This window comes from Prionailurus viverrinus, chromosome A3 (assembly GCF_022837055.1).
Source record: "Prionailurus viverrinus isolate Anna chromosome A3, UM_Priviv_1.0, whole genome shotgun sequence".
Classification (NCBI taxonomy): domain Eukaryota; kingdom Metazoa; phylum Chordata; class Mammalia; order Carnivora; family Felidae; genus Prionailurus; species Prionailurus viverrinus.
This window is the reverse complement of record NC_062563.1, coordinates 58,970,233-58,997,718: the sequence shown is the minus strand read 5'-3', so window position 1 is coordinate 58,997,718 and position 27,486 is coordinate 58,970,233. Positions and strand designations below refer to the sequence as shown.

Here is a 27,486-nt window from a genome sequence, read left to right as displayed (position 1 = left end):
AACAATATTGAGCAGCTTTTTATGTGCTTACTTTTTGTCTCTCTTCTTTGGTGAATTGTCTGTGTAAATATTTGCTCATTTAAAAATCTGGTTGTGTCTTCTTAGTGTTGAGTTGTGAGAGTTATTTTATATGTTCTCCATACCAGTCCTTTTTCAGGTAGGCGTTTTGCCAGTGTTTTCTCCCAGATTGTGGCTTGCATTTCCATTTTCTTACCAGTGGCTTTTGAAGAGCAACCATTTAAAATTTTGGTAACGTCTAATTTATCATTTTTTTTCTTTCATGGTTTGTGCTTTCTGTACCATTTCTAAGAAATCTTTGTCTGATCTAAGCCCATGAAAAATATCTTTGATGTTTTATTCTAGAAGCTTAATAGTTTTATCTGTTACATTTAGGGCTGTAATCCATTAAAAACATTTTCTGTATATGAATGAGGTTCATTTTGTCCCTACAGAGATCAAATTGATCCATCACTCTTTGTTCAAAAGACTATCCCTTTTCCTGACTTACACGTTATTTTTGTCTTAATGCTGTATTTTTCTGAATACAATGAGACATTGTTATTTTATGCAGTCTACGTTCATTTAGATTTACCTATGTACTCTCCAGTCTCCTCACTCTATCTTTTCTTGTATCTCAGATCACCCATTTGTGATCATTTTCTTTCCTACTGAAGTATATCCTTTAGAATTTCCTTTAACAAGGGTCTAATAGTGGCACACTCTCTTTTGTTTGTCTGAAGTTTACTTCTGTTTCACTGGCAGAAAATATTTCTGCTGAGTACAGAATTCTAGCAGTAGGCCCGTTTTCAACACATGGAGGCTTTCATTCCACTTCGGTTCCTGTGCTGGTGCTGAGAAGTCAGATTCCAGTCTCATGGCCACACCTCTGAAGATGACTGTTCTTTATTTCTCCTGTGGCTTTAAAACTCTTCTCTATGTCTTTGGTATGCAACTAGGTGTGGGTTTCTTCCTTCCTCCTTTCCTTAGAAACATTTTGGACCTTCCCTCTGGTCTCTAACCTGTCTTTCGTATCTGTTGTCTCTTTGTCTTTGTGCGGCATTTAGATAATTACAGTGGATGGAAGGTTTGTGTCCACCCCACCCCCAATTCATGTGTTTGGGGTGGCTATATTTGGGGATAGGGCCTCGAATGAAATAATTAAAGCTAAATGAAGTTGTAAGGATGGGGCACTGGTCTGATAGAGTTAGTGCCCAAATAAGGATACCAGAAAGGGGCGCCTGGGTGCAGGTTAAGCATCTGACTCTTGGTTTCGGCTCAGGTCATAATCTCACAGTTCATGAGATTGAACCCTGTGTCAGGTTCTGCACTGACAGCCAGGAGCCTGCTTGGGATTCTCTGTCTTCCTTTCTCTCTGCCCCTTCCCTGCTCACACACTCTTTCTCATTCTCTCTCTCTCTCTCTCTCTCTCTCAGAACAAATAAATAAACATTAAAAAAAAAAAGACACCAGGAGTGCCTGGGTGACTCAGTTGGTTAAGCGTCCGACTTCAGCTCAGGTCATGATCTCACAGTTCGTGGGTTCGAGCCCCCCATTGGGTTCTGTGCTAACAGCTCAGAACCTGGAGCCTGCTTCAGATTCTGTGTCTCCCTCTCTCTCTGCCCCTCCCCTGCTCACACTCCGTCTCTCTCAAAAATAAAAAATAAACATTAAAAAAAATATATACCAGAGAACTCTTTCTCTCAATGTGCACCAAGGAAAAGCCATGTGATGATACAGTGAGAAGGTGGCCATCTGCAAGCCAGGAAGAGAGCTCTCACCAGAAACAGTCTGCTAGAACCTTGGTCTTGGACTTCCCAGCCTCCAGAACTGTGAGACAATAAATGTCTGTGGTTTTAGCCACCCAGTTTATGATATTTTGTGATAGCAGCTCAAGCAGGCTGAAACATTGTCAAACTGTGTTCCATTATGATTTTTACCATTTCATAGTCTTACTAGGAATATATGAGTACCACATGGGCTACTCATCAATGATGCAGGTGGTCATAGCACTTATACAGAAGGAGCTATTTTGAATTGGAACTCAGTTACTTGGCTTAGTAACATTTTGCAGAAATTTTAGGCTTGTTTAAGCAGTTCATAGCAAAGGACTCTTCCACCAGCAAACATTCTCACGTTTGGCTGCAGGACACTAGCCTTTGGTATATTTACAAAAAGATTTGACTAGTGATGGGAGGGAACACATTGCAGAACTTCTGCTCACCCATTACTTCCTACTCACAAACGTTTGCCAAGGACAATGAGAGGCATGTAATCAGAGGACAAACCACAGTTTAAAGTTTAGAGCTAGGAATGTAAAGAGGAGCCTGGGATGTCTTCTTGGTCAGAAAAAAAAAACAAAACCCAAAGCTAGAAAAGATTAATGGGTCATGTCAAAAGAACACAGGAGTCAACTTGAAAAGACTTCCACTGGGAAAAGGTGGAATAATTTAAGCATCAAAAAGAATAATGGTGGCAGTTATTTAAAAAACTAAGCATACATATATTTACTGTCCTCCCAGCAATTGCTCTCCTGGGCATTTATCCCAGAGAACTAAAAACGTGTGTCTCCCACAGAAACCAAATACATCATTGTTCATAGCAACTTTTTTGTAACAGCCCCAAACTGGAAGCAACCCAAATGTCCCTCAATATGTGAATGGTTACATACAGGCATATCCGTACCATGGAATATTGCTCAGAAATAAAAATTGAGGGGTGCCTGGATGGCTCAGTTGGTTGTGTCTGACTTCGGCTCAGGTCATGATCTCACGATTCGTGGGTTCAAGCCCCATGTCAGGCTCTTGTGCTAACAGCTCGGAGCCCGGAACCTGCCTTGGATTCTGTGCCTCCCTCTCTCTCTATGCCCCTCCCCACTCACACTCTGTCTGTCTCTCTCAAAAGTAAACATTAAAAAATTAAAAAATAAAAAGAAATCTAAATTGATATGTGAAACAACTTGGGTGGATCTTATATTGAGTGAAAAAAAAAAAAAAGCCAGTCTTAAAAGGTCATACACTGGGGCACCTGGGTGGCTCAGTCGGTTAAGCGTCCGACTTCGGCTCAGGTCATGACCTCGCGGTCCATGAGTTCAAGCCCCGCGTCGGGATCTGTGCTGACAGCTCGGAGCCTGGAGCCTGTTTCAGATTCTGTGTCTCCCTCTCTCTCTGACCCTCCCCCGTTCATGCTCTGTCTCTCCCTGTCTCAAAAATAAATAAACGTTAAAAAAAAAAAAAGAAAAAAAAAGGTCATACATTATATGTTTTCATTTACAGAACATTCTCAAAATTACAAAATTATAGGAGTGGAGAACAGATTAGTTGTTGCTAAAGGGTTAGGGACAGTGTGTGGGGTGTGTGTAACCGTAAAGGGGCAGCATGAGGGAGCTCTTTGTGGAGATGGAAGAGTGCTGCATCTTGACTGCAGTGGTGGTTACACAATCTATATGTGATAAAATGTCATAGAACTGTACACAGAAGGCACCAATGTCTGTTTTTTGGTTGTACAATGTCTGCTTTTGACATCACACTGTTAACTGTGTAAGATACAAGTGTTGGTAATGGGTCTCCTGAGTTAATAATGATTAAAAACAAAAACAAAAGACAAGCTTTCAGTAGTCATCACTGGAAGTTATCAAGGCATCTAATTTATTCTGATAATTTATTTTTTCTAAAGTAAAAATAGTTCAAGCATTTGTCCTGCCTTTCCTTTTATGTTTCAATTCTATTTCGAGGTAACCAAATTGTTGATATGGGAAAGATTTTCTTTCTAGACAAATTCCAGCTAATATATCTAGAAGGAATTAGAACATTAGAAAAAGAAATCATTTTGCAACCCCTAATGAAGCAATCGATATAGGCAACAATAATCAATATGTGAAATACTAAATGAAATATTGAGTGGAATCTTATAGTAGATAGATCATCCTGGCAACACCTGAACCCCATGATCAATCTTAAGTCTTTTCTTTGTTTCTCTTCTTTCTTTCTTTCTTTCTTTCTTTCTTTTTTTTTTTTTTTTCATTTGAGAGAGAGACTGAGAGTGTGTGAACAGGGGAGAGGGGCAGAGGGAGAGAGTGAGAAACTTTTAAAGTTTTAAATTCTTTTTATTTTAAAAAGAGAGAGAGAGAAAGGGAGGTGCAAAGAGAGAGAGGGAGAGAGAGAATCCCAAGCAGGCTCTGTTGTCAGTGCTGAGTCCAACATGGGGCTTGATCCCAAGAACTGTGAGATCATGACCTGAGCAGAGTTGGATGCTCAACCAACTGAGGCACCCAGGTACCCCTTGAAAGAAAAAGAGAGAGTGAGAGAGAGAAAGAGAGAGAGAGAGAGAGAGAGAGAGAGAGAGAGAGAGAGGGAGGGAGGGAGAGAGAGAGTCTTAAGCAGGCTCCACACTCAGCGTAGACCCTGATGAGGTTGATCCCATGACCCTGGGATCATGACCTGAGCTGAAACCAAGAGTCAGGCAGTTAACTGACTGAGCCACCCAGGTGTCCTGAATCTTAATTCTTAATTTCACCAAATGTGGGACAAAGGACTACCTTTGTCTGTTCAGGCTGCTATAACAAAATATCATAGACTAGGTGGTTTAAACAACAGACGTTTATTTTTCACAGTTCTGGAGGCTGAGAGGTCCAAGATCAAGGTGCTGGTAGATTCGATGTCTGGTGAGGACTCTTTTCCTGCCTTGTGGACAGCCACCTCACTGTGTTCTCACATGACCTTTCCTGTTTTTCTCTTTTTATAAGGGCACTAATACCATGATGAGGGCTTCTCCCTCATAACTTCATCTAATCCTAGTTACCTCCCAAAGGCCTCCACTTTTGAATACTGGGGTATAGGGCTTCAACATACGGAGTTTTGAAGGAACACAAATATTTAGCCCTTTATAGTGACATCAAGTATTGCCTGATGTGATGTAGTAGTGTGCACAGGTAGGAGGTACACAGTGCTATCTATGAAGTGTTTGAAAAAAATTTGGCCTGAATCTGCTGAAGCTTCTATTTTAACTGCTAGATAACACAAATACAGAGTCAATGGAACGAGTCATATAATTCAGAATGTGGAACGCTCCATAGTACAAATAACCCAGTTTCTTCAACAAATAAATGGGATGAAAAATTATAGGTGTGTGGTTATAGATATGAAAATATTTAGGAGACATAAGATGAAATGCAAGAGATGGGTCAACTGTTAAGAGCCATTATTGAGGTCAGTAGAGAAATCTGAATGTGGGCTAAGTATCAGATGATATGAAAGAACGTTGTTTTATTTATCAGGTGTGATAAGGGAGTTTCGGCTAGGTAAAAAATTCTATTACAGAGACATACTACAGTATTAACTGTTATATTTGCAAATCCTGTATCTGACAAGGGACTTGTATCCAGAATATCCAAAGAACATGTATAAGTCAATTACAAAAAGCAAAGCAAAACAAAACAAATAAGCCTATTTAAAATGTGCAAAGGATTTGGACAGACATTTTTCCAAAGAAGACATGCAAATGGCCAATAAGCACATGGAAAAATGCTCAACATCATTAGTCATTGGGGAAATGCAAGTCAAAACCACAATGAGATACCATCTCACGCCCACTAGGATGCCTATAATCAAAAAGGCAAGTGATAGATATTGGTGAAAATGTGGAACATTTACACATTTCTGATGGAAATATAAAATGGTGCAGCCATTTGGAAAATAGTTTGGCTGCTCTTGAAAAGGCTAAACATAGAGTTATCATATGAACCAGCAATTTCATTCCTAGGTACATGTACCCAAGATAAATGAAATGTATGTCTACACAAAAACTTGTGCATCAGTGTTCACAGAAGCATTATTCAAGTGGAAATGAAATTATTCATGTTTCCATTACGGGAAAACAACCTAAATGTCCCATCAAACGATGATGAATGGATAAATGAAATGTGGTATATCCATACAATTGAGTATCATTTGTCAATAAAAGGAGTGGTTGCTAGGGCCTGGGAGAAAGAGAGAAGAGAGGGCGACAGCTTTCCCCTGACCCTGATACATTCAGTGAATTTACTTGTCACATCTTGGGTGGGGAGTGAGGATGGGGTGGGAAGGAGGGGCACGTTTACTTCCTACTCACCCTTACCTGGAGTGTATAGCCCTTTGGAGGTTCCAGTTTATAAGGTCGCTATTAGACTTCCTACCCTGGCTGGCTTCTGGTATTTGACTACTACTGCTCTCTTCAAATCTGAAGCTCAAAGTTGTGGGGATTGGAAAAAGCAGCCTTGGTCCTTAGCTCACCACACTAAATTCCACATTCTTTTAGATTAGGACCTAGAGATTTGTTTCTATCTTTTTGATGCTTTTAAGAAGATATTTTATATTTTTTCCAACACATATAGTTGTTTTCACCTGATGAATTAGTTCAAATAAACTGGCTTGCCAAATTTCTGGAAACCAATAGTGATTTTAAATCCCTTAATAATTTAAAATTCATGGCCATTAACTTCAAGAGGCTGCTGGGGCTGCCTGGTAGTGCTACTCAACTTTCCACCTTTCTGGGAGGCTCTCTCAATTTCTTTTTTCCTGCTTTCTTCAGATCTCTTTTCAGATTACACCTTGTGAAAGAGACCTTGCTTGAGAACCCTGCGTGAAGTAACACCTGCCTCCCCATCATGATTTTCGTTATTGGGTGTTATTTTACTATTATACTTAGGAATCACTGCCTAAGATACCTGGCTTTTATTTGTTCCTTAGTTCGGTGTGGGTCTTCTACCAGGATTACAAACTCCTGAAGAGCAGGGATTTGCCCGTTTAGTTCACTGATGATCCCCAATGCTTAAAGAGTTCCTGGTAAAAGAATATACATGACAAATATTTGAGAACACATTGCTATACATTTTAGATCAAACTTCTGTGTTTGCAAGATCTGTCTGCTACCAGATTGTTCGTGGGTTTCCGATTTAACATCATCGTGAGTGCAAATTTAACGTTCCAAGATCCATGTGCTATTTGATGTGCTTGTCTTTCTGTAAGTACCATATTGACAACAGCGATGTGCCCTGGGAAGATTGGTTTGTACAGGGTCTCATTATTATTTCTACTTCAAATTACTGTTTCAGAAAACACGATGGCTGAGTGAGCCCGGCTGAGATTCATGAAGTCCAGCCCAGATCAGCATAACTGTCCAAGCAACCTGGTGACTGGTAAGGAATAATAAATCCATTGTGGCTGTTTTAAGCCATTAAGGATTAGTTTGTCATGCCGAAATTGTGAAGCGATAGATGGCGCAAGCAGAGAACAACCTTTGTCACTTGATCTATGAATTATTTCTGGCTCTTGGATAAAAACCCAGGTTTGGGGAAGGGGCTAGAGGCAGTGGCTATTTACAATCGTGTTCGCGTTCAGATAACAGACCACCAGTTGCTTTTATACACCAGACTACCAGTCATAGCAACCGTTGTGTATTGTTATCATTTCAAGTCCACTTCTTTACAGTTTAAGTGAAGTTGTCTTGATCTGAGGGTGATTTACATTTGGGGAGGCCATGTCAGAATGATGTCACCCAAGCTGTGCTACTGAGTGCCTACAGAGAGGAAACCCTTAATACCAAGAATTTGTGAAGACTCACCAAGAGTGTTCCGTCTGAGCAAGGCTACTCTTGGCTGATCTCAATAGCTCTCTGAAGACCTTGAGACATTAGCTCCTGCCACAATGAAGGCTACACTCCTTGCTGGCAGTGGTGTAAACCGTGCAGCGGACCCACAAAAGAGATCTTGCCCGTAAACACGGGCCTCTTCACTCTGCTAGCATTGTGCTCTAGCGATCTGTGCTGGCAGCTGGACGTCAGCTCTTGGTTGGCTAAGCCAACTCTTCTGAGAACCAACTTGCAGAAAGGTACACCTCAATTAAATTTGGTCTTTTTTTTTTCTTTCATCTCCCCTTTGCCTAGAACAGTAGTGTAATTAATCTATCACTGGTTTGGACTATATTATTTCCTTATTGGCTCATGAAGAGACATTATCCTGTATGCTACTGGCTTGTGACATATTATTATTATAAATTATAATTCCCCCAGTGAACTTTTGTTAAATAAATTACTGGCAAAGACAATTTCAGTCTCTGAGCATAATTTGCCGTGAACGAAACGAGAACCATCTCTGATGAGTAATTAAAATGTCTAATCCAGTGTAATAATCAAAATGTCAAACTTTATTAAGGATGAAAGCTTCTCCTCTGTCCTGGCTGAGAACTGTATTGGGTCTTGAGGCCTGGGGTGAGGGAGGTGGATGTGGGGAGATTCTCTCTTCTTGCTTGGCCTCCTGCCTCAGGTTGTCAGCGAGGTGGATTGAGAGGGAAAAACAAAGATGTACACGGCAGGTGTGGTTCCATTTTCACATCAGTGTTCGTTGAACCTGGTGGCTTTCCAAGCTGGCTCACTTTGTCCTGAAATCCTTCTATGAGCTTCTTAGCCATTCCCCCACCAGGAGCCTCTAATGCAATACCCAGTGTATATGCAATACCTTCTATTTTAAAAACACATGTTCACGGTGCCTGGGTGGCTCAGTCGGTTAAGTGTCTGACTCTTGGTTTCAGCTCAGGTCATGAGCTCATGGTTGGTGACACTGAGTCCCATCAGGTTCTGTGCTATCAGCGCAGGGTCTGTCACCTTGGGATTCTCTCTCTCCCTCTCTCTCTGCCCCTTCCGCACTCGTGCTCTCTCTCTCTCTCAAAATAAAATAAACTTAAAAAAATACACTTTCAAACATAGCATAAAGCAGAAAATTAATCAAATCAAGTCATAAGCTCTGTGACACATTTTCACAAGGTGGACACACTTGAACGGCAGATTGGAACACTATCAGGGGTCCCAGAAGCCTCTTCCTCTCCTGTTTCTTACTACCCACCCTCATCCCCTAACCTAACTTCTGACCCCAGAGATAAGCAATTCAGATTGTTGCCTTTGATGAACCTGGTTAGCTTTTTCAAGGACTGAATATCCTCTGCTAGCTCTCGGCTAATCAGTTTACCTCAAAATATGCAAATAAAATTCACTATTCCCAATCTGGTACATCTTGTTGCTACCTTTGTTTCTTGTCTCCCATCTGTCCACTTACATGTGAGCAAATGAATGATATGCAAGGTCACTGAACAGTGAGTAAAGGAATATCCCTGAGTAATTCTTTGATAAACTATTACTCCCAGAGAGCTTAATTAATGTTAACCTATTAAATGTAGTAGTAAAGGGCCCTGAAATAATGATTGCTTCTTTAACTATAAAGATGCATAATTCTTAACAAATCTAGTGACACAGTTCGTGTTTCTTTAAAATTTCCAAGCATTTAGGGAAATTTAATTCATTTCTTATATAACATGAGATCAATAAAATATTCTCTATTATTTCCTCTTATACCAGAAGTCATGTTAAGCATGAATTGCTAAATTCCTTTTAAATGTTATAATCAGTTACATAAAAATTGATCTGGCTTAGCAGTGAATGATCTATTCTTAGTTTCAACATTTCTCAGGATTTTGCAACAAAGAGCAATAAAAAGTGACTCAAAGCAGGGCATCACCATTTGTTGCAGACATTGTTGGGTTCAAAATTCGACCTCACTTCAAGAATGTTCTTAATGGACCAATAAGTAAGCCTAACGGTTGGTATCAAATTGCATTTTGTCTGTTTCTTACTGCCTGAGGAGATCTTTCCACAAATTCTATTTCAATCGGGACCCTGCCAAGGGGAAGAAAAATGTTACCATTGGCCTTTTACTGGTTGTACCCGTTTGTGTTCAAATTTTATCTCTCGCTAGAGATCTATCCATTTCTCTACTCACAAGATTTCTCAAACTTCTCTTCTATTAAGTCCCTGGTAAAAACACTTGAAAAGCCCCGAAGAAAAGCAACAGAAGCAAAAAATATTCTCCAAATCAGTTTATATGATTCACCTAAACTAACTGCTTGAAATACATATAAACACAAAATAGACAATGCTACCTCTATTATGTACATAAAATCTTCTTTCTCATCAATACAAAAGCTTTAGCACTTAATATATTTTTAAGAGTGAAAATCTATGTTTTCTCATGTCCTATTCTAAGAAGTGATCTTATATATTAGCGTTGCTTTCCCTGAAAAAAATATTTTCAGAGCTTTGGGGTACATCTGATACATGAATTACAAATTTTTGTCCATCTTTTAGAGTTACCAGGGCCTCTTGTCCCACAGGAAGGCTGAGTTTGAAGGTGCTTTCGGTGGCCTTGTCCTCCAACAATACCTGGATGAGCTGCAAGGGGGGAAACAGTCACAAGGAAAAGATAAAAAGAGAAATTATATGATTTCCTGTTGCAGGACCCACCATTTGAATTCTTCCACCATGCCCTCACGGACCTAACCAGAAGCTTCTGCATTTATTTACTCCTACTACTGGAGATCCCAATTTCTCTGAGGAATGCTCAAGGCCTGAGGACTGCAGGGAGAGAATCTTAACCCTCAGATGGTACAAGAGAGAGAGGCCATGGAGGGTGAGGCAGGTGGGCTGTCTTTAGGAAAAGGAATGGGCCTGCGGTTGTTTGTGACCACTTGAGATAAAGCCAGCACACTTCCATCAAGGACATGGGAGAGTGTGGATCTGGTGTGAAAATCATGAAGAAACGTATGAAATGTCCGTGGGGCTCCATGTGGCTGTAATGCTCATCACTTTGGCTGCCTTCCAGTTGGAGACCAATCCCTGTATTCTTGGCTCAAATTCCCACACAGACCCTTCCTCCACCATCCATCAAGCATGCCAGTAGATAAGGAAGGTAGGGGTGGGAGGACCATGAAAATAGTCATTGGTTAATTTAACACTCAGCTGGGTAGTAAGAGATTTGGGAGATTCAGATTCTGATGTTAGCTTAAGCACCTGCTCTCAGCTAACACATCTAACTTCACTTAGCACGTCTTCCTATCAGAGAAAAAGGGATAATATGCCTTCCTTCCTTAGCTCCAGTGGTACTTGGGAGATGAGCAAATCCTTGGACATGATGACTTTCAGACTGACAGAGATGTATTTTCTTGGCCCTGTTTTATCGATAACCCCCCACCCCCCATAAGTCAACATATTTTGACAAAGATGGGTACACGACAACTTCAAATGCAAGGTTAGTGAAAGTATTTCATACTCTTCCTCCCTAAATTTGACAATAACCATCACCACCCAACCAGAAGATGTGTTTCTTCTCTCTCAAAAAAATTGTCTTTACCTCTGTTCTAGAGCTAAAGAGTTGCTTGTTTTAAAATATTTTTGCCATGTTTTAATCCTTGAATACATGCCCTAAAGTGAAAACTGTGTAGTATGTTTTTAAAAAGAATATTTCTTATTTAATATCAGTGTGATTTTTTCACTTTATTCTTAAACATTCCTTGGCACCTTCCTATTTTGAACATTGCTAGAATGTGGAAGAGTGGCAGATGGATATGGCAGTCCAGAATGCTGACTTCGGTTGTTATCATAGGTGCAGGGCGGCACTAAATTGTTCCAAGAACGAGGCTGCCACAGATGTGCAGCTGAATGGGGTGTTAACTCATGGCAGATGAATGCAGATGGGACACAGAGGGTGTGCTTTTTTGTTGATGATGAGTGCAAATGCCGAATAATGAATGCAATAAAAATTAGATGAGCGTAACTTTTTGGTGTTAGAGTGTTTAAGTCATTATAGCTAATTCAGCAAGCATGCACAAACAGAGGCAGGTTTAATTAATCTCTAATGCATATTACCTTGGATTATCTGACATTCATCTGCCTGTATTGCTTTATTATGTAGTTCAATTAAGTAGTTAATGTCTTTCTCTATTGTTTCCACCAATTAAATATAGGTCAAACCCCACTGCAATGAACTTCAGAGTTGCTAGGGGATTGGGTGGGGTGTGGTGAAAGGTGCTCAGGTTAGGAGGTTTCATTGGAGAATTAATAATGATGACTAATGGTTATGGGTACTTAACTTATGTTCCAAGAATCTTACAATGATTGACTTATTTAAGCTTCATAACTGCCCTATGGAATTAGATAGTATTATTCCTATTTTGTAGATAAAGAGACTGAGGTACAGATAAATTAAGCAATTTGCCCAAGATTCTCAGCTAAGAAGTGGAAGACAGGGAATTTGAATCTCATCTAGGAAGTTATGTACTAGACTGCCCACTTATGTTCCCAAATCATCAGACTTGAAGGTATTTCTAATTTATTCCCATCACTGCTTTTGGAATTAGAGCACATGGCAGCACCTTCTGGGAAGAGAGAGGGTGCTAGGAAGGGACAGTTTTGCAAGGAGATCTACGAAGGTTTGAATCTCTGATCTGTCAGTTACTAGTGAGGTGACCTTGGAAACATTACTCAACCCTTCATAAGCCTCAGTTATGCTATCTGTGAACTGGGAACAATGATGGTACATCTCATTGTGTTGTCGAAACGATGCATTTACATACCCAACACGAAGTTTACTCCTGGTTACCTTGGTGACTAAGGGGCATGTCAAATTGTCTACAGTCCTAGCTCTCTCCCCAGCCAGTGAGTGGAGATGTGCACACTTGGAGCTGAATGTCCAGCACAATTCCTTGTCCTGTTAGGACTCCATACAATGTTCCATAGTGTACTCAGGTGAGTTTCCCACTGGCCAGCCCTTGCAGGGCCCTGTTGCCAGGACAGGACATTTCGTCCAGAGGGTCAGGGTGCAGGGAGAGACATTTTCCTGGGCACAGCCTGGCCAACTGGTCCCTTCTTCAGATCTAACTGGGCCTTCTCTCTGCCAGCAGCCCTGAAATACCAGCTCGTGAGTGATGCCCTAACTGTCCCCAGCTGCTCCTCTCCTAACAGGGCCCAGCTCTCCTTGCCCCCACCATTGGGTCCCTGATTTGAGGCCAGTATATCATTATTTCATGCCTATCTGTCATGTCTGCTTCACATACACACTCACAGAGGAGGTGAGTTTCTTATTTATACATACATGTCTGAACCTACTCCACCAACAGCATCAAAGGCAGCTGGATATATGAACATAACTATTGCAAGACAAGAAAACAAAGACCAAAACCAGAGAATGTGTAAACCTGACACGCATTTCTTTCACTCTGGCTCATATTATTTTTGTCTAGTACGGTGTTCTGTCCAAGTAGTGCTTAATAACAGGGTTCTCTGCACTCTGGTGTACTTGGAATGAGGGTTTATTCAGGAAGGAAAGGTCCCTGTGAGGTTCTGGTTATTGTGAGGACTGTAGGACATTGAACTGTTTCAGGCTGTGACTTATTCCCATGGTCAAGACCACCGTTAACTCAGGTGAAGGGCAATGGCCCTGCCTGGATCTCCTACTCAGCTCAACTCCTCATCTTCTCAAAAGGGGAGGGAACTTGCAGGGGCAAAAGAAATACTATGTAAAGTGGCTACACTTCCAAACATGTGTATAGAAGGTTTAGAAATTAGTACTAAGACAATTTTTTACATCAGGCACCCTCTACTTCCCCAGGCAATGGAGGAGTTTCAATTGCTTGCTCCAGCAGTCTGGCTCCTCTTTCTGGCACTCAAGGTCCCCTCTCTGAACTCTGCAATCTGTGTCCTATTCTCCTTCGGGCATGGACCACCCTCCTCTGATCTTGTGTTGTGGGAGAAGAATGGACTAGAGATCAGGCAGGCCAGGGTTCCAATCTCCATTCCACTATTTACTTGTTGTGTGACTTCCTGCAAGTCACTTAGCTTCTCTGAGCCTCAGTTCCCTCAGCCATGGCATAGAAATGATAAGGGCAAATACTCTGCAGGGCTGTATGGCTTGGAGATAATGTATAGAAAAGTTGTATAGTAGGTGGAAATAGCAATTCTTATTTTTATATCTTTCAAGATGTACCCCAATTCCATCTTTTCAAAATCCCAAATGGCAGAGGTGTTTCAGGGCTTACCTCTTAGTTTAGTTAGCTCAGTTAGCCTAACTACTGAGGAAAACAAAGTCAAGAGAAATGTAGCTTAAACTAAATCTTACAGCTTGCAGCCCACGGACAGACACCTGAAACATGCGGAGTGTGACCTTCCTCAAGGAAGTCATGGCTGCCTTAGCACATTAATGTTTATGTTTTATTACAGACTAAACCTTATCTTAACAGTAGCTAGCCCCTCAAGGTCCTGAAAGCCTTGCTTCAAAATTCCTGAGACTTATGCTATCCCTAACCCCCACTAATCAAAAAGTATATAATCAGTCACTCCTCACAATCCCAGTGCAGTTCTTTCTGCCCACGGGTCCTGTCCCATGCTATAATAAAATCACCTTTTTGCACCAAAAACATCTCAGGAATTCTTTCTTCCAAATTTCATCATAAGCATGCCTGGCAAACTCTGGCAAGGCAAGACCCAGGCCATCCAAATATTCCACAGCTCCAAGTGTGCCTGGTACATAATCTATACACCATGAACGTTTGCTGACCAGTGATTAACAGATAAGCTACTATCATCACCCCTGGCAAAAATCTCCTGAAGCAAAGATGAGTCTAGAATCGTGTATCATTGTTTGGACAGAATGATCTTCGTGGATTTCCTAACCATGTGATAGTTCTTACTTCCCTTGCCAAGCCTGCCCCTGTGTCTGTACCTTATCACCCGTGTCAGTGTCCACCAGGAAGCCCAGGACCCTGAGAAACACACTGTTCACGCCCACAGGACATCGGCTCTGGCCTATGTGTTTCAGCATCACCCGATGTGGATCCATATGTGGGCTGTCATACGCCAGGGCTGGTGAAGAATCTGGAGGGTGGAAGGTTGCCTGGTCTGGCTGGACAAGAGACTGGTCATCTGGTAGCATTTCCTTGAGATTTCCCACATCATCGTCGTCCTCTTCCTCTTCTATGCATGACTGAAGTATATGAATCACATATTCCAGAAGCAGCAAATGAAACAGATGCCAGGAGCCTACATTGAAATAACAAGCCCAAATGAATAATTAGATATAGACAGATGGACAAATAAACAGATCACTGTGGAAATACCAACTTTTCTGGGGCTTTCAACTCCTGTGTACTGGGACCTTCTCACTCCTCTGGCAGATCCTCAGGGGTCCTAGGCAGGCATTCCATACCCACGAATCCCAGTCAAGGAGGCTTTTGGACAGAAAGCACAGTTACATAGCCTGAGTCATGAAGGGGAACTTAAAACCCATCTGGTGTGAGGTGGGAGAAAAACAAATCCCACAGAGAAAGAGATGCCGCTCCCAGAGCTGGAGAATGTGCCCCCTTGGCCTCCCGTGGTTGGCACATGAGGCTGGGCCATAAGGGACAGGCTGGGAGACACAGAGGTATAGTGCAGAAGGGAGCCAGATGCCCTTAGGAGGCTGGAAAGAGCTGGAAACGTAGCTATGCCTTTCCCCTGTTGCAGTCTGTGTGGCTGCATCTTGTGGTGAGGGAAGTGGGGGAGGGAAGCTGGCTGGCATTCTCTCACGTGGGCCTGCAAGGGGTGCCCTCAGCGAGACTGGTAGGGGAGACAGGAGGGCATGTGACTCAGTGAAACGCTCCAAATCCCTTTGGTTTTCCAGAAAAGAAAAAGATAATTAACATTAGGCTGAAAAGCGGGGCTGGGGTGGGGTGTGGGGGAGGGGGATCTGGCTTATTGCTATCATTAAAAGACACTTTTTTAATGAAGGTAAAACCTTGACTCTTTATACAGATATAAAATGAATGGGTGTCAAAGAACTCATGTGTCATTTATTAAAGAGGAAGTTAGTAAAATATTGCAACTGGTTCAAAAGAGAATTCAAAGCATTGACCATATATAGACAGAGAAGAATTTACACAAATTCAACAGACCTGTCCTCAGGACAGTAATCAATGGCATCCACCTGACACAGCTAGTTTGCATTTCCCTGAAGGAGGATCATTTGCATTATCATCAGTTGGACAAGAGTTGTAAAATAACTTAAACACAATGAAAGACAGAGATAACTCAGACCAGTGTGCTGAACCTTTTGCCTGTTTCAATGCCTTTTGTCCATTTCAAGCAAACTTCTGTCCATATCAAAGCCTTATACAATGTTTGTTTTTCCTTGATAGATCTGGGTGAGATGGGATGGCTTGACAGGTTCTTGAATGAGCCTGACCTCCCTCTGGCCCACTTAACCATGTGAAGAGGAAAAACTGGTGTAAATACTTTCTTGGGCTTCATACAGGGATCCAAAGAAAGTGTATTGGGGGAGGGGACGACAGCTTCAGGGCTGGGTTTCTTTCCATGACTACATGTGAGCCCTGTGCCATCACTTTGTGCTGGGAGAGCATTAGCATAAAGCAGAGTCATTTGGACTTCATTAAAGGGGAAATCTCATTACCAATGGGTGTCATCTCCATGGCAACTCACAGCAGCCACCTTCCAGAGTGTTGGCAAAACTGGTCTACCATAGGGCTTATCTCCTTTTCCCTGTTCCATCTGCTCGCTGTGAGGACATCTCTAGAGCAGGGATTCCTCACCCTGATTAGTGTGCAAGATCACAGGGGTGGAGACTTTGTCTTTCCACTACTGTATGCTCAGTGCCCAGGAAGGCACTTGCGACTTTGTAGGGACACAATAAATAGCCGTTGGAGTGAGTGATTCTTTCCATGAGGCTGGAGGGCTCAGGGGTGAAATTCCCTTCCTACAGCTCTCCTACACACCATCTTTGCCACATATGTGACAGACGTGAGCTTCTCTGACAGAGAAAGACCACCCATTTGACCAGAAAGTTTGCAATGGATGCTATTTCACTCTTTCTACTATCCGCGTACAAGGATGACTTTATCAACTGTTATTTATAAAATTTAAATATGGGCACCCCAAAGAACCCACTTTTTTTTCTATCTTAGTTGGCTTCCTGGGTGCTTTCTTTAACATGTCCCAAGAACACAATTCAAAAACAAAGGTGGGGCACCTGGGTGGCTTAGTTGGTTAAGCATCCGACTATTGATCTAAGGGTTGAGTTCAAGTCCCGTGTTGGGCTGTGTTCAGCTTGAAACCTACTTAAAACAAACAGACAAACAAACAAACAAACAAATAAAAACCTGGGGAAGCTTCTAAGACATCCAACCATGATGGAATGGGAAAGGGAAGCATGTATCATGTTGCCATTAAAAAAAAATGATTGTTATGGCTTTGTATGACTTTCTGTGTCTATGTTGTATTTTGCTTTAAAAGGTGAAAAGGAGGGGCGCCTGGGTGGCGCAGTCGGTTAAGCGTCCGACTTCAGCCAGGTCACGATCTCACGGTCTGGGAGTTCGAGCCCCGCGTCGGGCTCTGGGCTGATGGCTCAGAGCCTGGAGCTTGCTTCTGATTCTGTGCCTCCCTCTCTCTCTGCCCCTCCCCCGTTCATGCTGTGTCTCTCTCTGTCTCAAAAATAAATAAAACGTTAAAAAAAAAATTTATAAAAAAAAAAATAAAAGGTGAAAAGGAGATGACTGGATTCTATGTAGAACACGGAGAATACTTATGCTATGATGACATTAAAAAAATTTTTTTAATGTTTATTTATTTTTAAGAGACAGAGAGACAGAGTGTGAGTGGGGAGGGGCAGAGAGAGAGGGAGACACAGAATCTGAAGCAGGCTGCAGGCTCTGAGCTGTCAGCACAGAGCCCAATGCAGGGCTCGAACCCACCAGCCATGAGATCATGACGTGAGCCAAAGCTGGACATTTAACCGACCGAGCCACCCAGGTGCCCCTATGATAACATTTTTAAAGGGTAGAATACAAAATGTTTTGTAGTCTCTGACTTACCAAAACTATCTCTGTGGCAGAGGGTCATGGCTTTGCTCACAGTGGTAAGAAGGAAATTCCATCTCAGCTGGAAGCTGGCGGCCAATTTGATAAACTCTTCTTTGTTTCTGCTTGGCTATTACATTTTTGTGAGGAAAAAAATGCTGGGGTTTATGACAAAATCAAGAAGATCATGTTTTCAAATGCGCATAGGTGTCATGCGCAGACTTTCCCAAGTGGCCCAAGGAGAAGAGGAAGAGGAAATGATGAGGCGGGCAGAGAGGCAGAGGCACACTGGCCTATATCTGGTCTTGTGGCATCTCCTGTGGAGATGATTCCAGAGAAGAACGCTTTGAAGTTGGTGGAGAGAAGGAAAGAGGTGGGAGATTGGCCTACATTTTTTGTTTTAACCCCATGAAAGAAGTCATTTGTGAAGCGCAACAGAGAAATCCTGCAGGGCAGCCTCACTGAAGCCCACCTGGCGGTAGCCATTGAGAGAGACGGTGGCTGTTTTATCCTTGCCAAGGCCGTTCGTGTGAAAAAGTCGCACAGAATCCCATAATCATGAAGGTGATGGCACTGATTTTGGAAAGCACAAAGCTGGCCGCTGCGTCAGGTGAATGATCTGAGGACTGGCAGGTCCCACCCGTGGGGCCAACAGAGCTGAGGCCAGCCGACGGCCTGCATAGCACTTAACTGGGTGTGGGTGAGATGCCTGTCTGTGTGCAGGCTGAGAAACTAACCAGACTGAGAGCTGCCTTGGGCCGTGCTTGCAATGAATTACAAACCCATGGGATCATATGAATCTCGCATGCAAACGTTGGAATGAATGCCCCAAAGCCTCCTAAGCCTCATCGTATATGTGGACCACCCACTGGCTTAGCCACATATCTCTGAGGAGGAGATGTTGAGACTGTCTAGGAATGAAGGAATCCCCTTTCTCATCACTGCTTCTCTCCTTCCTTTGCCTTCACTGGGAGTGCCTTGGGCTCTGGGAACACATGAACCCCGCTCCTCCCGTGGCTTCTGGCACCCCCCGCCAGTCTTTCTGATCGTCTAAATGGGGCTCCTGGGAGAAGCCCTGCTTCAGACACAAGGATACTTTTTTAGAGCATCAAGAGAAGTAGCTGCGGGCGACCAGCTCTCTGCTTAGACGTTTAGACATAAACCCTCAACAGTATGGAATATTCCTCCGCTCGCCACCCACGTGGCACCTCAGGTTCCCGTGTTCAGAAATTGCTCCTGGGCCCCAACTGCACAAGAACGGGGAGAACGAACACGTGACGCAGCTGAACATCTCCCTCTGCTAGCGAGCTGCCAGATGCTAGCCACGGAAGCCATTAGTCATCTCCCACATGCCCAAGGGCTTACATTTTAACAGTCTGAGTATTTTATTGACAATACACTGCTTTTTATCAGCCAAGCTGCTTTACAAAAACAAGCCCTTCAAAGGCACGCAGTTACAAAAACACCATTTTTCTAACATGCTTCATTGGTGAAGGCTGAAGATAGGGTGGTGGAGTCTTGGGAAATACAACATGTTACATGGTCTAAAATAAGATGAGCCCCTCTGGCTGCTCCAAGGCAGGTCTGGTATTACTGGTATCAGAGGGCTCATCTTGGTTAAAGTCAGAGGTGGAGTGAATACCCAAAACAAGGAACAGAGGCTTGAAAGCTTCTGTGGGTGAAGCTTTCATGTGAATAAATGTCTCCACAGCATCATGGCCCTAAACATGTTTACCACTGTTATAAATAAGCTTTGCCAAAGACCGACGGGGAGAGATAAAAGCCATACAGAATCTGGAATGATTATCACCCAGAAGCAAAGAACGGAAACAGACACCTGCCAAAGGTTGGGAATGACCTTCAAGTTCTTTCCTGGAAAGTTTTCTGGTTCATCTCTATGAGGTGTGCGATCCCAGTGCTGCCTGCAGTCTTTGTCTCAGGTATTGTCTGTGCCCTTTCTCTTTGATGGGGAGGACAGGCATACGGACAAGAACAGGCAGGGCAGGAAAGAGGAGAGAAAGAAATGTGACGAGAAGTTTAAACAGAGAAAGCCCAAAGTCATGTTCACGGTACAGGCCCTCTAAGTCTCCTCCAGAGATGTCTGCTTCTTCTTCCCTAGACAGATCCTCCTTTTTCCATATGCTCATTCTGCTCAGGTCTCTCGTGGGGACATTGCTCCCTTAGCTTGTTTTAATCCTATTCACCTTCCACACCCCAGTTTAAACCCCACCTCCCTCATCAAGGCCTTTCCTGATGGCCTCAGACTTCAGAGGACAATGCCCCACCCACCGTGGGCCACTAGGACAAGGGTGCTGTAGCTTTCTTGGACAGCATTCTCAGCTCTTACAGTGTGGCTGTGGAAGCAGAGGATGATGACAATTAAGCAAAGAACCCTCCCTGTTCAAGGAACACCCAAGTTTCAAGTCGACCGGAAGGACGAAACCCATCTATATTGAAAACAATTCGTCTTTGATTTTGTGAAATCAAGCCTGATGCTTTATTGGGATGGTTCTGCAAAGTACCCAGAAAAGTGCCATTCTCCCCAAACAGACAAAATTGCCCCTCCTCCTAGACACTTCTGCTTGGTGCACACATACACTCATCCAAGCTCACCTGCGCGCGCACACACACACACACACACACACACACTCACCTGCATACGCATGCCTCCCCCACATGCTCACTTGTACACACACTCACTAGTGGTCACTCACACACACATGCTCACCCACCCCCACTCATCTGCATATACATTCTCACCTGCACACACACCTGAGCCCACATGTGCTCACCCAAGAGCACATGCTTACCCACAAACACACACCTGCATGTGCCAGCCTCTGATTCCTGCCTTGCTACAGGAGTGAGACACCACTTCCCTATCTTTAACACCCGCACCAGCAATGACACATTTCTGGCCAGAGAAAACTCTTTCATTTCATCGGGTCACGGGCACTGGTGCTAAAATGTAGCTGGAATGATCAACAACCCCTTCTTCTCTTTAAAAAAATATCATGGTACAAAACTGATGAACATAAGGGAAGGGAAGCAAAAAATAATATAAAAACAGGGAGGGGGACAAAACATAAGAGATTTTTAAATATAGAGAACAAACTATGGGTTCCTGGAGGGGTGGTGGGTGGAGGAATGGGCTAAATGGGTAAGGGACATTAAGGAAGACACTTGTTGGGATGAGCACTGGGGGTTATACATAGGGGATGAATCACCGGAATCTCCTCCTGAACTCATTATTGCACTATATGCTAACTAACTTGGATGTAAATTCAAGAAATTTTAAAAATATGGTTTTGTACCTGGAAGACAAATGCTTGGAGATTTGAAGACAGACAATTCAGGAATACACTGAGGTCTGTGGATGTCCCCAGCAAAGAAATCAAACTGCTTAAACCTATAGACAAAAGAAACAAAAAGATTGTGAGCCAAGTAGCAGGATTTTACTGTAAGTATTTGTGTACGAGGTAACCTAGGGGACGACACTGGAACAGTAGTTTAAAGGAACTCCCTGGGGCCTCACACCCCTTCTGAACACAAAGCATGAATTCTAAAGCCGGATTTGTCACCTCTGCGGTCAACTAGTTCAGAGTTATGTGGTCTTGCCTCTTAGGAACCACCTCTGTCACTTGTTGAAATGGAAAAAATATTTTGAAATAATAACTACACCTTGTAATTATACAGAACCCAGCTAGAAATGAGCTCATTGCATGATACAGACATGACCTCACCTATCCTTGCCATGTTCACAAAAGGGGTAGTTTATTAATGTCCTCGAAACTGATGGTGGACATCAAAGCTGATGAGGGATGTGCCTTGCCTGGGGTTATAAACTCAGTTAGTACAGACCTGAAGGGTGGAGCCCCAGCACATGTGACGTTGGGACTTGGCTCCTGCACCTGCACAGGCAGCACTTAGCAAAGAACAGCCTTTGGCTCTCTCGCCTTTTTGAATGCAGCCATGGACCCAGCAGAGTTTAGAAAACCGAGTAGGTTGCCATGGCCCTGACTGAGGCTTGGCCAGGGTTCATCTGGCAGATCTTTGAGGTACACCTCAAGCATTTGCCTGCTAGGTGTCAGCAGTGGCTACCAGCATACTGCTTCCCTGCTGGCTCTGTGCCCTCTTGGAAGTTCTTCCGTCCACAAGAATGCCAGCAGGAACACAGGAGGACTGGGCAGGCATCTGGGAGAGAGGCCTCATGCCTTCCTGGGGTTCCCTGGGCTCCAGTGGGAGCAAAAGCAGGGTTTGGGCAAGCACTTGGAGCTTTGGGGAGAGCCAGTAGCCTGGGAGGGAGGCCTTTTGGGCTCCTACTAATGAGGACTGCTTGTCCATATCTCTGAAGCTTGCTGGGTTAGGTATTCACCTTTTCATTGCTGGTTTGGTTGGAAAGGGAGATCCTAGGGAGGAGCTGGGATTTGGGATGGCCAGGCAACAGGGGCAGGGGCTACTAGCCAAAAAGTATGGACCTATGTATTTATTATTTTGTTTTAAATTTTTTTAATGTTTATTTATTTTTGATAGAGCACAAGCAAGGGAGGGGCAGATAGAGAGGGAGACACAGAATTAGAAGCGGGCTCCAGGCTCTGAGCTGTCAGCACAGAGCCCAGCGCGGGGCTCGAACTCACAGACTGTGAGCTCATGACCTGAGCCAAAGTTGGATGCTCAACCGACTGAGCCACCCAGGTGGCCCAGTATGGACCTATTTAAATATTTTAATAACTGGTAAATCCTACCAAAGTCAGCCCTACTTCAAGGTTAAAGAAAGAGGCGAGGATAGTTTGCAGTGCATGTATGCACTGCCGACTCCAGGTACTCATCTAGTTATGAAGCACTGAAGGGCTACCCTGTGCCAGCACTGTGCTGGATGGAGCAAGATGAAGAAGCTACGGCTGACATCCGAAGGAGCTCACAGGTTCTGGGGAAGCAGAGCTCTATGCAGAGTTGAGTGTACCAGGACAGAGTCAGGCTCGTGGAGGATGAAGCTAGTAGACCTTCCCAGGCCTCCCTGGTGGAGTGTCTGGAATGGGTGCCAACCGAGCACGGCCCCCATGGCCCACCCCCGGCGACTCTCATACAGGGGCCTAGAGATTCGCCTACAGTCCGGGGGAGGAGGTCGTACACCTTCTGCAGCTCTCCTCCTGAGACAACACCCAGGTTCTCCCTCTGAGCGAGGACAGCTCCTTCTCTCACTACTCTTGCTTCCCCAGGATGGAACGATGCTGTCAGCCAGCTTGCCGAGCTCTTTGTGGAAGGGAGATTTTTTAAAAAAATAATTACGACAGATAGCAAAGGGCAGGAATATCCACATACTTACTATCACTTGTTTGGAAAGTAGCAAAACACAGTAAAAGCACCATGGCTAAATTTCACATTGTTAAAAATAATAATTGATGATGCTCACAATAGTGGCAGCAGAATCTGGCAAGGCAGGGAGGCCATTCAATCCAGTTCAGACAAGGGTAGAAAAGACACTTTCGAATCTGTGCGTGTACAAGATTGATGAAGAAGTCTTTTCTTCCAAAGGAGACACTCCAGGTTGATTTCCAGAAGGAGATGCTGTGAGGCAACAACCACACTCATCTGTTCATTCATTCAACAAACATGTACTAGCACTGGTGGCCTGGCGGACCCTGGGAGTGTTCCCTTGGGTGTTCCTCACCCCTGCAGGAAGAGGTGTGCGAGCAGATAAAGTATAATACTAAAGAGTAAAGTAGGTTCTACCTCTATTAAGAACTCATAAACTAGTGATGGCCGGGCAGCCCCAGATATATCCCAAGCGCTCCAGTAACGCAAGCTGCAGAAGGAAGATTACATTGCATCTCTGTGTGCATCTCCAGGTCAGCCGTGCTGCACGGGTTACTCGGCGGGGCTTTCTTAGAAGTGTCCAAAGCACCTTGATTGATGATGGCATGTAGATCCGACTTCAAAACATTGACCCTCTTGTTGTTTTTCAATACCATTCTCATAGTCTAAAGATAATGGGGAAGCATAATACTTCATTAAATCTTGGCATTTTACTTTTTTACTTTTTTACTTTTTTTTAACATTTATTCATCTTTGAGAGACAGAGAAAGACAGAGCGTTGAGTGAGGGAGGAGCAGAGAGGGAGGGAGACACAGAATCGGAAGCAGGCTCCAGGCTCCGAGCTGTCAGCACGGAGCCCAATGCAGGGCTTGAACTCACTAATTGCGAGATCGTGACCTGAGCCAAAGTCGGACACTCAACCGACTGAGCCACCCAGGCGCCCCTTGGCATTTTACTTTTGCCTAATCCCCCTCTCCAAATGACCAAGACTTTTTGTTGAGGAGAAAGAGAAGTGGATTAAAACTGAATCCTAAATGACAACTGACGTGTTTGAATTTCATACATTCTAGAACTGTATTTCTGAAAATAAGCATTCAGAGCGGTTTGCTCACAGCAGTCGGGGCTCTCGGGGCACCCCACTCCACAAGCCTAAACTACTCTAGAGAGGAACACAGTAAGTGACTGAGCTTCTGCAAGGGAAATGTGGCTTTGCAGAGTGAGTGTTGACTGGTTCCACAGGGTGGCTGCGGGGACTCAGAAGCTGTCCCTGTCCTTTCCTCTCAGAGGGAGGGCCATGAATTCAGCCTCTGGGAGCTGAGTTCCTCAGCTGGCCAAGGGCGCCAATCCAGTCCCTTACATTCCTGGAGTCTGTGGGATGGCCATCCTCACACCAGCCTCAGGAGCAGGCTCTAGAGCCACCTCCATCTCACTGAGGAGGAGCCTGAGGGCACCTGGGGTGTTCAGTAAACCTTCCCAACTGATAGTGTTAACAAAGATAAGATTCAGAGTAGCATGGCTCCAGAACCCAAGCTTGCCATTTGAGTTGGGTTGGGATGAAGGCCTTGCTGTGAGGCCATCACCCGTTGACCCAATCAGGAATGAGAAAGTGCTGGAGAACTGGATGGGCTGTGAGCAGTAGGCAGGAAACAGCCCCGACGAATGCAAAGTCTAGGGAGAGTTTGTGCTGGAGGGATGGAGAGGGTTAAGTGGAAGGCCCAACACAGCTCCTGCTGATTTGGAACAGAGCACTGTCCTGATCTGGTGTCCATAGGATTTCAGAACAGATTCCCGAGCGGCCTGCACACAGGCATTATATAATCTTTCTTTCAGCCCTAGTCTGCCTTCCTCTAACACTGAAACTACACAATCAATCCAGCAGGGAGACCTGGCAGCCCGGACACACTGAGTCTTTGGGGCCACGCACTGGCTGAAGGGCTCTGTCTGCCATGATGCCCTTTCACCTCTGACCCTAACTGGTCCTGGTCTGCTCTTATATGGGGTCTTCCTCTGGAACTTTATAACATTGACCTGCTTGTTCTGCTTTTTCTTCTGCAGGGAGAACCTTTCTGAGGAGGGGAGCTGAGGGATGGGCTTCTAGATGAGTCTTGGCCCCACTAGGCCTTCCCAGTTAGTGGCCAGCAAGGTCCTCCTGTCTGTCCTCTGCCCTTTAAGTGGATGCACATGGCCTCCCTGCAAAGGGAACTGCCACCTGCTCTTAGGGAATACTTGCAGCTTTCACTTTTCGCTTCAAGAAACTGCTTTGTTCCCTCCTGTCATGTTGGCCGAAACCTACCTTTGCCATGTTGGAAAGGTATGTCTTTCTTCTTAGTCTTTTGACAAACACAGTAACTTCTGTTAAGGACAATACACGTGGCCATTACTGACAGGGTAGCTTCAAGTTCTCATGTACATAGTGGGGGAGAGGAGGCACAGACAGAGGCACACACATCTACCTAGGAAGGTATAGCCGCCTAAACTGCCCTCCACATCGGGAGACCTCTGTGTATCCTGCTTCCCACCACCCGCTGACCCTTTCCCGAATGGCTAGGAGAGGTTGACAGGGGCCACTGACTAAAACACCCCCCTCCCCCCACCCCTTCCCCTCAGTCCCCCCTCCCTTGTACTATAAAATGATGTAACCCCGACATCTGATACACCGGCTCAAAGGAGTTGAAGATTTTTGCCCAGGAAGCTTGAGTTCCCCGACTTTGTCATCTCTACAGTGCTCTCCTCAAAAAATGACCCAAGGAAAGGAAAGGATGACAAGAGAAAATCTAAAGGGAATGTGTGCATGTATTCATCTGACAAATCTTTATGACCGATATGCGTGCAGCATTTGCTCCATAAATGTTTGCTGGGTATTTGCCAGGTTTTTGGATAAAGGAGGCAGCCTCTACCCTCTAGGGGCTCACCCCCCCGAGGATGGGTCACCAGACATGCAGACTCCCTCCCCACAGCAGGGTAAGTGCTCTGGCAGTGTGAGAGCAGCATAGGGAAGAAGGAAGGAAGGGGGTGCTGGTGGGGGTGGGGGTTGCTGAGGGAAGGGAGAGGCCTGTTTGGAAGAAGGTGTCAGGGATGACTTAGAACATGCAAGTTAGGAGTTAGCAAGGGTGAGGAGTGGGGGGTGAGGGAGGGGGTTGCGGATGGGGTTGGCAGTCTAGGCACAGGCAGGAGCAGGAATAAGGGCCTTTTTGGGGACAACCTGTCTTGTGTTGCTGAGGAGCACCAGTGGAGGGACGCCCTAGGGGGCTGGGGACAAAGATGAGGCCAGAGGCCAAGCTGAGAATGACTTTGCATAGGGGACTTTCCAGGCAGCAGGGGCCATGGAAGGTTTTAATGGGTCAGATCACTGTGTAGAATGATCACTAGGTGTGGAGAGGAGTGTGACTGAGGGGGTGAGGCTGGAGGCAGGATGATCAACTAGGAGGCTCTGAAGTGCCTCTGGGAAGGACAGAGGGAGCCCGGGGTTGGGTTAAGATGGGAGGTAAAGCCATCACAGGAAAGCTGGAGTGGGGCTTGGTCTCCCCACTTCATGGATCTTCTGCCACAGCAAGTTCCAGACCTTACATTCCCTGCAGCACCCCCTCCCTGAGGATTCTTGGCTGGCAGTCTCGTGGTCATGGTTCCATGATTCAGGTGGGTCACACGAGATCAAGATTCCCAGTGTGAGTACCAAACCCAGCAAGGGGTGCAGGGCTGGTGGGTTAAAATTAGACATGGTCCTGTTATGTGGGCACTCTGAGAAGGTAGCAAACAGTGTGCAAAGAAAGCAAGACTCAGCCCTGAGCAAGCTGGCCCAGGAAAAGGAGGGTCCTGGTGGGGAGGCTGTTGGAAGCAGCTACAGGTGGTGGTGGAAAACCTCACAGAGGCAGGAGGGAGAAAATGGGTATTTCCAGGACCATAAACATGTCACACACACGTGGGGAATGCTGGCATTTAAAGGAAGCCATTGTAGTCCTGGAGCAGGCAAGCAGCCTGGGGGAAGTAGTATTCAGCCACTACCATCTGGCAGCACGATGGAAGGGAAAGTGTTCTAGAAAGCCAATGGGCAGACTGAGACCACAAAGGTGTCAATGCCCCTGTGGCCCAAGAGGTGTAAGAAAGTTAAGGGCATGGGAGGGATTTCAAAAGAGGGAGCAATATTCTTTGAAGCCTTGCGGGAGGCCACAGAGAGCACAAAGAGGCGGAAGAATATTGGAACCTGAGCCCTGGTCAGCCCTGCTTGCGTGGCCAGTGAGCCCAAGGACTGTAGGCTGCCTTCGGGGGTTGGTTTGAAAAGGCCGCATCAGCCAGGGGCTGGAGGCCGGGCCAGCTCCTTCCCTGCACCTCTATCCCGGAGGGCCTGTCAGAAGTCCCTGTTAGTATTTATAAGGGGCAATAGTGAAAGGGTGTGGGTGGATCAGCACAAGGACCCATCATCGCACTAAAGCAAACACCAGCAGATCTGAAGTGGTCATGCCTTGCATACCAC

General features: G+C 44.7%; 1 protein-coding gene across 7 annotated transcripts in view; it reads right to left on the bottom strand.

Moving 5' to 3' along the window:
* Positions 1 to 9,884: 9,884 nt before the first annotated feature.
* RFX8 (regulatory factor X8) overlaps positions 9,885 to 27,486 on the bottom strand; it is a 257,873-nt gene continuing 240,271 nt past the window's right edge. For 6 of the 7 annotated variants that reach the window (XM_047851627.1, XM_047851625.1, XM_047851624.1 and 3 more), the window contains 6 exons: positions 25,309 to 25,367; positions 23,524 to 23,680; positions 21,014 to 21,108; positions 17,715 to 17,829; positions 14,576 to 14,892; positions 9,885 to 10,251 (listed from right to left, as the gene is read on the bottom strand). In XM_047851627.1, coding sequence (XP_047707583.1) covers positions 10,075 to 10,251; positions 14,576 to 14,892; positions 17,715 to 17,829; positions 21,014 to 21,108; positions 23,524 to 23,680; positions 25,309 to 25,367 — 920 coding nt within the window. In that variant the 3' untranslated portion in view covers positions 9,885 to 10,074. The remainder of the gene's footprint in view (positions 10,252 to 14,575; positions 14,893 to 17,714; positions 17,830 to 21,013; positions 21,109 to 23,523; positions 23,681 to 25,308; positions 25,368 to 27,486) is intronic. The other variant, XM_047851630.1, reaches the window with a different exon arrangement.